Source organism: Protopterus annectens, chromosome 1.part1 (genome assembly GCF_019279795.1).
Source record: "Protopterus annectens isolate FY-2018-M chromosome 1.part1, PAN1.0, whole genome shotgun sequence".
Taxonomy (NCBI): domain Eukaryota; kingdom Metazoa; phylum Chordata; order Ceratodontiformes; family Protopteridae; genus Protopterus; species Protopterus annectens.
This window is the reverse complement of record NC_056726.1, coordinates 1,156,575,466-1,156,587,037: the sequence shown is the minus strand read 5'-3', so window position 1 is coordinate 1,156,587,037 and position 11,572 is coordinate 1,156,575,466. Positions and strand designations below refer to the sequence as shown.

At 35.9% G+C, this 11,572-nt stretch overlaps 1 protein-coding gene across 2 annotated transcripts in view; it reads left to right on the top strand.

Moving 5' to 3' along the window:
- The first annotated feature begins 678 nt into the window (after window positions 1–678).
- The window catches only part of LOC122809132 (cytoplasmic phosphatidylinositol transfer protein 1-like), a 641,537-nt gene continuing 630,643 nt past the window's right edge, over window positions 679–11,572 (top strand). For both annotated transcript variants that reach the window (XM_044080408.1, XM_044080400.1), the window contains exon 1: window positions 679–929. Coding sequence is in view for 1 of the 2 variants with exons in the window: in XM_044080400.1 (XP_043936335.1) it covers window positions 882–929 (48 nt within the window). In the remaining variant the exon portion in view is untranslated. The remainder of the gene's footprint in view (window positions 930–11,572) is intronic.

The following is an 11,572-nucleotide window of genomic DNA, read 5'->3' as shown; positions in this document are numbered from 1 at the left end:
CTAGCTAAGAGCATTTTACAATCCCACCTTAATTTGTGATTCCTTTATTAAAGTTTATTGAAATTAGTGATGGTGCTTCTATGTACAGGGTGAAGCCATCAAATGCTTTGGGATGGATAGCACATTGTGATTAGTTAAAAGAGTCCCTTCACATAGCAGTTCCTATATTTCTGTGGTTCAAACATTCAGTAAAAAAAACAAAAACAAACTCTTGTTTGTGCTGACAAAACCTCAAAAACAGTGTGTGTATGTGCATGTGTGATGTGTGTTCTATGCTATAACACATCACACATGCACATTTCTGAGGATGGTCTAAACAGAGAAGCATGATGATAATCTTCATTACACAAACACACATGCACAGGCTTTAATGAATTGCAGTTTGTATATTATTGTGGTATTTGTGGTAAGCATAACAGAAAGTATTTTTAGTCATCGCATGAAACATGCCAAGCTTTCTTTTTCTAAAGAATTCAGCAGAAAAAAAGCCAACAAAAAAAGCAGTCTCAGGTCAACAGCTGTGAAAACTGGTTGAACTTGAAAAGTTTGTTGAAAGGCATTCACAGCAAAGATGCATATGCAGATATTACTGAAGCTTGTCTGACAAAGGGTTAACATCTGTTTTTTTCTTGGGCGGAGTTTTTCTACTCCATATTTTGTTAATGTCAAGGTGTGCCTTACCCTTCTTTGCTAGTAGCTCATGCTTTTGAATAGCTTTGCAAAACCAGAGGACCAGGAGAGACTGCTCACCTTATGCAAAAAACTTGCAATTCATATACTACATGAAAGCTAATAAAGGCAAGGCAGAAAGAACTACAGCAAGGAGGTACTACTGCTGAAACTCATAGATAGATACAAATAGACCTACAGGGGAAGATACAATGTTAACGAAAGAGTATCGGATATGTATGCCACTAACCGTGGAAGAGGTAAGCTGTGAAAGCCTTTCCTAATTCCTTATCTTATGTGCTTTACAAACTTAGTCATAGATTTTCCTCGAAAAGAGGAATTTTGGATGTACAAAATATAAGCAGTATTTTTCAACTTTGGCACTACTTTTAAACTATGTATACTGGAGGTCTTTGCTCATTCTGTAAAGTATGCATTTGTTTAGTTTTATCATGGGTTACTTTTCTTTAGCTATATGTTGTTAAAAAAGAAAGAATAAAAGAATGCTCTATGAGAAATGGAAAAGGAGCTTATATAAAACAGAAATATTCATTAACATAATCTGCATCAGGTTATAATAATACATTTTAACAAATGAGTAAAAATTCAGAAGTTCGCGCTGTTAAAATGGTTCTAGCATTTTGCAAAGTGATGAGGGTATGTTTATTTATTGCTGTTGCGTGTATGATCACAAGCGAGCAAACTTTTTTACAGAGCCTGACACAGAAATAATTAAACATCAGCTAAGCAATATATATTGTGCCAATCCTGCTGATACAAAACAAGTTTACATCTATAAAGCATACTAAGGTTCCCAGGGCACAAGGTGTTACACCCCAGTTAAAAACAAAATTGCAGCATTATGGACACAACAGTAACTGTGTCTGAGCTGCGGAAAAAGGTTACTCAGCTACCAACGTTTGAGCTGGGATATGATGTCACCAGCATACTGTTGAAGTGGATGACCACAAGTAAGTGATACACAGAAGAACACAAACCAGACAGTCAGAATTAATCATTAACAATAAACAGTATAAACAGAAGAAACTGTGACTAGGATGTGGGTACCACTCATCTTGGTAACAGAGACAGAGACAGCCTTTTCCTTGTTATAAATTATATGACAGAAAGAAAATTAAACAATAAACCAGTTTGCAGGCAATTTAGCAGGCTTTTACAGTGTTAACACATAAGGTGCACTGAGTCGACACTAGAAAGCTGAAAAGGGAGTTCAAGAACAAACTTAGCTACTTTACTGGAGACCAAAAAAAAGTGTGATCTAATGATGCAAGAATTGGGAACTATTGACAGTAGTCCAGGATACAGGTAAATGTTCCATCTTTGTTAACACAGGAAAGAAAAAAAAAAAGAAAAAAATGCTACATGGAAAAAAGTGGCTCACCAGAAGTAATGACAACAGAAGGAGCAGGCAGGATGTTGGGTTGCATAATCAATATAATATATTACCATGTAAGACAAGAAACAAAGTGACTGAACAGATATTAGGAAGGCCTCAGATGGAGTATTACCTTCTGTTCAAGTCATATCTCCAAAAAGACATTAGTTTAATTATTTCTGACCCCACAAAGTTATTTAAAATTGTAAATATTTTGCAATTGCCATCATAAAAGCAAAGCCGAAAAGACCTTAATATTTCTCCAGAAAGGGCAGGATGGAGTCCTGCAGATGTGGTATAGACTAAAGGAAATAAGCAAAGTAGAGAGAAGAATGATTTCAAATTTAATAGGTGTGAAATGGGACTAAATTGTGGAAGGCTCATAAGTACAATTTCAGTAAAATGTCTTCTATAGCTGCAAGTTTAAACCTGAAATAGTCACTTTCCAGAGAGGGATGGAACAAAAACAATGCATTCCTTCTTCAATACATGAGACATGCTGGGTGTGCTGTTGAGATACACAAAGCAGAAAAGTACAGCATTAAATAGCTTTGTATTAGTGTAGTACCTCGCAGACCATTCAGCACAGATATGGGAGTGGTCTTAATGATCAACAGGTGAAAAGGGTGTGTCATTGTGTGCAAAACATGCATGACTGACAGCTATGCAGCTACAGCATGAATTTTCATTTTCTGTTCTTAGTTTACCTTGATCTCGGAATAGGTATATTTAATTTGCAGGAGGTGTAGAGTGTGTAGGGGGGCTTGCTCCCCTGCAAAAACAAAAGAAAAGCAATAATGTTTGCAGTTATAATGCTATTATTTTTTCTCCTTCATTTTTGTAGGGGGGGCAAGCCCCCTGCACCCCCCACACCTCCTACAAATTAAGTATAACTACTCCGAGATCTCACTATATTGAGGAAAAAGGTAAACTACAAATGAATATTCATGCCGCCATTGTTATGAATATTATTTAAGTTTACTAAGACATCACCGATTGCTGGATGGTGGGCGGGGTTTAGGCAGGACTTGCTACTGCACATCCTGGGAGGTTCTACACTAATACAAAGCTCATCAAATAACATTTGAGGCAGCAGTAACTACAAAATGTGAAAATTCAAAAGATGATAGTATGCAGCTGTTAGTAAACGACATGCACCTATGCTTACTTCTGTCAGACCTAAGATGAGCAAAGCAATGTATCACTGTGTGAAGAGGAAAGGTCTGTTATAAAATGCTTTAGGAAGATTGTAAAGTGGTACTGTTTATCCCCAGAGATGGAGTAATGATACAGTAGCAAATTTCTGTATGTGAATCTGCGATCACATGCAGGAAAGAATTCAGCAATGTGTGTCATCACATGGTTGCTATGTTAAGAGAGATTATGACATAGCAGATTGCTAACATAGCCAGGATCAACAGTTTATCAGATAGGTAAAAAAAAATGTATGTTGTGCTGTTGTGTTGTCCCTTATGTTCCAACACTGTATGTTTTCCTTTGCAAATATGGGTTTATCATGGAGTAGAAAAGGAAATCAGAAGCAGAGAGCCACAGCATTGTAACATATACTAAAAATATTTTTCTGCAAGTCTCACAGGCAGTACTGAAGGATGGGTAACAGTCTGAATTATCAGGACCCAACAAAGTGAGTCCTGAAACACAGAGACTAAATAGCCGAAAAGAACTTATCTCTCTCTCTCTCTCTCTCTATATATATATATATATATATATATATATGTGTGTGTGTGTGTGTGTGTGTGTGTGTGCATATATATATATATATATATATATATATATATATCTATATATATATATATATATATATATATATATAAATATATACACACACACACACACACACACACACACACACACACACACACACACACACACACACACACACACACTAAGTTTGAGATGCCATTTCTGGAATATTCAATTTTCCCAGACATAGGACGATCTTGGATAAAGTACAGTATGTATAAGTTTGGGAGTGTGTGGGGCTTGTCCTTACATTGAGAGATGCAGGGGCTCCCCCCCCCCCCAGAAAAGAACTTTAAAGGGGAAGAGCGATGTTTGAAGTTAGCTCTTCTCATGTTTTTTCAATTTTTTTTCAGCTTCTTGGCACTCGGCATTTGGCGTGCCAACATTTCAGTAGGGATCTTTTCACAAACTGTCTCCCAATTGAATACTGTGATAATATGAACCAATGGGACATTTCTTATGCTGGAAATAGAATATTAAGTAGGTTTGGATGCACCACAGCTGAAATGAGTTGAGATAAAACATTATGTCTGGTTCAGTTTGCCGTTTTTTTTTTTCTTTTTTTGAAACCCTTGTAAAGTTGCAAAGTTTGCAACAAACTCTAAATATCACACACACCACTGTAAACCACTCCTAAAATTAAACTGGCTTGAACTACTCAAGCAACTTGCCTTTATTCAGCTTTCCACCTTGCACAACCTTATTTTCAAGCCTACTGCCTGCCCTGCACTAGCCAATCTAGTAACACCTTACACATCAAATCAATCCTTACGATCAGAAGACAAAAATGTCTTAGCTATCTCAAAGCCCACAAGAAAACTTGGTCACTCTCCGTATTCATACTCTGTCTCTATACATTGGAATTCACTATCTCTAGCTGCCAGGTCTATGCCTGGCCTAACCCATTTCAAAGCCTATTTAAAAAAATCATCTCAAAAAATACATGGCTCTGCTCCTGCATAAAGCCTGCCTAGTGCTCAGGACTTCTTCTCTCACATTTCAATCCCTCACAGACTGCAAGTATCCTAAAGTTCTTTCTCTGCTTCTATACCATATCCTTAAGCTACTGCTCAGACTTTATTGCTTCTATTCTTCTTAACTCTTACTTACTACATGTCTGCATCATTAACTTTCTGGCTGCTATTTTCCTAACTGAAACTAACATTCTGCTTTGCATATACTACAACAGTCAATGTCACACATTGCACTACCTACATACTATTTTTGGACACTATCTACATCATGTATGGGAGTGACTATTATCGTCAGTAATGTTTTAACTGTATAGGACTGTCTAGATGTGTAGTAACATATTACATCTTGTAGCAGTTTGTTCTTTCAACTTATTTTTTGGATATTATTTCTAATGTAATCTTTATTGTAATGGATTACACTGTATTTGTATTGTGCTGTATGTGGAGCTTTTCTCCCCGTGCCTCTGCTGAATGTAGAACCCCATATAAATGAAAAAAAAACCTGAAATAATTCCTTTTCAGATACTGTTGGCAACATGAATACACCCACTAATTGTGCTATTTTCCCATCAGTTCAGAATTTATCAAATAAGTCTTTTTTTTCTGAATGATAATTTATATTCCCCAGAATATATGGAGTTGTTTTATATTTTCTATTGTTTCTTTCCCATTGAATTCTACTTATATCTTTATTCTCAAATTGTATACCTAACACACAAATTTAATTCATTGTAAAACGCATACCCTATGTCTTTACTATATCACATAAACCTTTAGGTTTCTCTTTATTTAAAGCCATCCCTATCCCCTCTAGACACTCATTTTTGCAAGTTATTACTTCTTTTATCCAAATTATTTTGCAATTATAATGTCATCTGAATATGTTAACAGGACTGGAATTCTACTCTTCAGGTGTTATACACACACACACACACACACACATATATATATATATAAATATTTCATGCACAGGCTTTAATGCCCTTCTAGCCTGTCAATGTACCAAAACAGTTGTTCCCATAATAAATGTCCAGGCTGTTTTTAAAAATATAAAAACTAGTGCTTGCTTTAATGTAGTTTGGTAGTCTGTTCCATGTGTCAGCTGTTTTTTCAGATAATCAATTAGTACACTTATCATTCCTATAGAATCTTCTACATAGGTTGAATAATCTCTGCTACTTTTTGATGGACCCCAAAAATTCCCACAGATAGTTGTCTCTAAATGTCCTATATACCTAAATAAGATCTCCTCTTAAATATCTATGAGACACTGTACAAGTTTAGAGATTTTAGTTTTCCATAATAATTTAAATTTTCACATCCATGAATGCTCTTGGTATATTTCAACTGTACTCTTTCCTGCTTACTCATGCTTGTTTTCTTATAAGGTTTCCATGCTGTTATTCCATACCCAAGTTTAGGTCTAATGTAATTAACAAAAAAAAGCTTCATAATTACTGATTTCATAGACTTTTTAAATCTTTTTATACATCCTGTAGTTCTAGAGCTATCATTAACCAATTGGTTGATATGGATAGAAAAACTCAAAGCTGAATTGACCCATATAACAGGTCCTTAAATGAACCTATCTCCCTACCTTCTTTGTTTTATAATTTATTTCATATACTATCATATTCATAAATAATGCAAAATATATAGGACTTATTGAGTAGCCCTGTCTTACACCACTCTTTGCATACACCTATTGGCTTAACCAGCCATTAACACGTATTTTTTTACTTTATTATTACTATACGCTAACATGCATAATTTCCTAACTTTCTCACTTATAGAACACTATTTCATTATTACCCATAAGATTTCATGTCCAGTTGTATCAAATGCCTTACTAAGGTCTCCTATCATGATTTTTGCTTCTTTTTTTTTCTACTAATAATGTCTACCACAATCTTTTAGCTATCATTACTCATTCTTGACAACCTTTCCCTTTTATACTATATATAGTGTCTTCCATAATATTTTCCATTGCAGTTTCACATATCTTTTGTATTATTTTCATAAAGATATTATAATCACTATTATTCAGTACTATCAGTCTCCAGTTTTTGTCTTCTTTCTTTTTCCATATGAATTTAAGTATTCGACTGCATAATTCTTTATACATAAAACCTACATTTAGCCATCCATTCACAATCTTTAAAAATATATATATTTTTTGTCAATTACTAATTTTTACACATTTCATTCCATATCCCATCTGGTCCTCCAGCTGAATCTATATTTACTTGTCCTAATACTTTGTCTAGTTCATGTAAAGATATTTATTTTTCCTACTCCTTATTTTCTTTTTCTGTTATTTTTTTTAACTTTTCATGTTTTTTATTACCTTCTTTTTACTTTAAACATTTATTGTACATATTGTACTACACTATTTATAATAATTTCCTGAGTTTTTCTATTTCTCCAAAACAAACCAAGAAGAAAAAATATGTTACTGCAGAGGCTCCAACTCTCAGTTCCAGCACGAAACAATAAAAAAAAACTCAAAAGCTGTTGAAACATTTGGTTTTAGCGCTTTCATTTTAATAAATGCAAAACTTCTTCAGATAAAACAGTAAAAGTCCACATTCATTTGAAATGGAGCTTATATAACATCACAGGGCACATGAGAACCAAGCCCTCTTTCATTCATGAAATTTAAAGTTATACACCCCTATTAAAAGTCTTTACTCTGTAGATTAAATTACATAGTGTTCCATGGGTATTAAATGTTGCAGAAAAATGTCAACTAAACTTAGTCTAACATAACAAGCCATAAACGTATCATGAAAGTCATAAGAAATGTAAAAAGCATAAAGAATAAAACAGTTGCTTTCAAATTTTGTATTACACAAAAAAGGATTCAAATAAATATCCAAAAAATATTCATATAAAGAGCAAAATATAACAATAAGGAACTATAAGAAGAGAACTAAAGAGTGAGAAATAACCATTTTATATTTTATCTTTTTAAAGCATTAAGTTTAAGTAAACAACCAATGGAGGTGCGATCATTAAGTCCAGGCCAGCTATTAGCATTGAGATTGAGCTACCAAAATAGCACACATTTTTCTAAATACAGCTACCACGGACCCCATACATTCACCTTGTTTTATGTCTTCAATGATCACAAATTTGAAAAAAATGACATGGAATGTCTTCAGCATGTTTGACTAAAGTATTTGTTTCCTTGTTAATTCTGATGTCATGTATATGTTTGTAGACACAGTCTTTCAATTTACATTTGATTTTACTAATCTAAAATGTTGGACACTTTTGGCACAGAGCAGAGTATAAAATGCCACTAGAGAGACAGTTAAATGAGCCTTCAAAACATGGTAACCAACCCTGAAGTCTTCACATACTATTATAAATTTGCAAATGGAACAGAAGCCACATTTTACAATTCTTTGTGGGAAAACAATTCCCAATACCAAAATTGTCTTTTAAGTTCTGGCCATGTTTATATACTATATTTGGTTTGTTACCCACCTTATTCAATATATTTGTGCCCGCTTTCATCAGTGCCGATTTCTTCTCCAAAATTCTCTTTATGCCTCCATTATCCATGCTATATGGAGTAATAAAGGCACCACTGTAATTGAGGCTCGTAGAATGTATGCGCATACTCCCCGCCTCCACCGTCCAAATGCCAAAGAGCAATATTTGTTATGCTGGGCTCATCCTGGATAATAGATGCAAACAAGTTTCGCTCATGTTTGTTTATGAAATCATACTTCAACTCATTGACCAGACTAGGAGGATAATCTCTGAGCAGGAACATGGACCTAATGTGTTCACATTCGTTCAAAAAAAATCTTTGAATTGTGATATCATGCATGCAGGTCTTACAAACTGACTTTTGGCCACTGTATGTTTCTAATGAAAGGGGTGGGAGCTAGAATAGTGTAAATAGGTATTCAAAAAAGTTTGTTTGTGGTGAATTTTAGATACAAATATTTTTTGTTGGACATCCTTGGTCAAGGGGATGTCCAAATAAGCAATAGTGAAAACATTGGTTTCAAAGGTGAATTTAAGAAGTCAGTTGTTTGGTTAAAATACTCAAAGAATTTTGAAATTTTGTTTAAGTCTCCTTCCCATATAAAAAAAATGTCAACCAAATAGCATGTGTACACTTTGCAGGTTCATGTATTCTGACTTGGAAAAGGTATTTTTCTTTTCATTTCAACATAACAACATATGCTATTCTTTCTATTTCCCCATTTACATTATTTCTCTCATTACCCTACCATCTTCCTTTAATAATCTGCTTAAGTAATTTAATTCTTCTACTCGTTATCCTTGCAAAAAATGTCTTTGCTTAAATAAAAATTCTTGTATTTTTCTTGATTTATTTCGTATAATTCTTTTTCTTTGTCAAAGTACTTTCTATCATTATATTGTAAATTTTCCAGTGCATCTTTATATGTTCTTTTATGTTTTTCTTTCTCTACTTTTCTCACATCATATTGCCAATATATGAAACATTGTTTTTTATATTTTTCCTTAAATATCATCCACTATTTAGACCAAATTTCATAAAATATTCTAATAGTAATGTGCTCTTTCCATAACTATATTACTAATCTCTTTCCTTCTTCATTCCATGCTTTCTCATTTATCCTTTTCATTCATTTACCTATTTTAATATATTCATTCCCCCGGATTCTCAAAACCTTGCATGAAGTGCAAGATGAGTGCAGGAGCTCACGCAGGCAATATGTCTGCCGTGCGATCCAGGAACAGCCGTGCAGGATTCATCAGTTGAACTGTCAGCTCCTGTCTCCATGGGTGTCACAAACATTGTCACTTCTGCCTTGAGTAGCATGAAGTTGGCCTTAGAGAGGTCTTTTAAGGACAACTGTATATACATTCCTTTCACATGTTCAGTTTGATTAGCCTATGGTGTGATTACTTTGGTGGAACCACAGTCCCATGAACTGTTGTGATTGCTTAGTGGTTAGTTATTGTGACTATAGTGTACAGGGTCTTGGGTTTATGACCTGCAAAGGCAGGTTATTTTTGTTCTGGCCAGAACAGCGGTTAATGCATACAGACTAATTAGGGCAATTTAGGTTAGTCACACTCAATACAATTCAAATTCCCTACTTTGGCAATCCTGTTGATGTCAATCACTGTGAAGTACACCTTTGGGGAAAAAATACTCTAGCAAACTCTGTGGTGCTTCCTATAACAGTATAATGCTGTAGTGTGATATAGATCTCCGGTAGGGGTTCTATTCTCATACATGGGAGTTGTGGATGCTTTTGTGTCTGTTCCTATGCCTGTGTAGAGAGCAATGTACATTTGACTAGTCACACCCACTACAGTTCATTCGCTCTACTTTGGCAGTCCTGCTGATGTCACTCACTGTGAAATAAACCTTTGGGGAAAGAGTACTCCAGTAATCTTCGTGGGGCATTCTATAATGGCATAGTGCTGTAGTGTAATAACTAGTTAGGTAGGGATTTTAATTCCAGATGTGACAGGTGTGTGTGTGTGTGTGTGTGTGTGTGGGTGTGTGTGTATGTGTTTGTGTCTTAATGTGTTGATGTTTGTCATTTGTGTCCTGTGTGGAGGTGGTTGTGACTGTGTAACAACTGGACCCAATGTTGAGTGGAGTGTGTTTTTAAACTTTCTTATATGGTGCCCCTAGCATAAATCACTATATCCACCGTGCAGGGATAAAAGATGTGATAACAGTACATAGTCAGTCACGGGTTCGATACCCTGGATGGGTAGGTGTGTGACACATACATGCTTACCTTTTACTCTCCCAACCCACCCTGAATTATCTTTGCCTCTGTCTGCCTCTCTCACTCCCTCTCTGGTGGATGTGGAGAATTTCACCTACTTTGCTTAGGCAGTGGCATGTTTATTGTCAGTGATGCTCATGATCAGCTGATGGCCTCTGCATGGATTATAGCCCTCCTCTAGCTGATTGCATGTGGAACAGCTGTGGTAACATTCCCATAGCAAAATGCATGGAAACACACTCCAATATCTAGGAACATCATGTTGGTGTTGGGCCTTTTCATTCACTATGATCAGGAACTAGATCTGTTGTTTGGCAAACTGCATCACAGTTGGATTGGGGATTTACCTCTGACAAGGTTTATGGACGTGGTGAGAGAGGACATGCAGGCGGTTGGTGTGACAGAGCAAGATGCAGAGGATAGGAAGAAATGGAAAGAGATGATCCACTGTGGCAGCCCCTAACGGGAAAAGTCGAAAGATGATGATGATGATGAACATACACTGTGGAAACAGGCCAACACACAGGAGGGGGATGTGCCTGCCCTGACCACAGTCTGTAAGTACTGCTATACTGCAGTTGTGGTACTGTTGGTTTAACAGGGTGTGTGTGGATATGGCTGTCCTACATGTTTTAATACTTGTCATGTCAGTGCTATGTTTATGAGGAATCCCCATCTGTAGGGTCATCTGCAGACTGGGCAGTGTGTGGTGCCTTGTGTTCCTTGTGTTACCCACAGAGCACCTATCTCTCAACTGGAGAAGGTAGTGTGAGATTGCAGTCAGTAGATGGTGACAGCTGGAGAGTTACTGACATCATATCCATCATAGGACATATGTTGCATCAAACCCTGTTACGACAGGAAATGTATGAGGTCATCACAGCAACATGTCAATATTGGGCCTGTGATTGTGCCTCCAGGCACAACCCTGTCAACCTCTGTACATATGTCATGCAGTAGGGGGTGCATATGTTCTGTACACCATATTCATTGACAGCATATCTGATAACAAG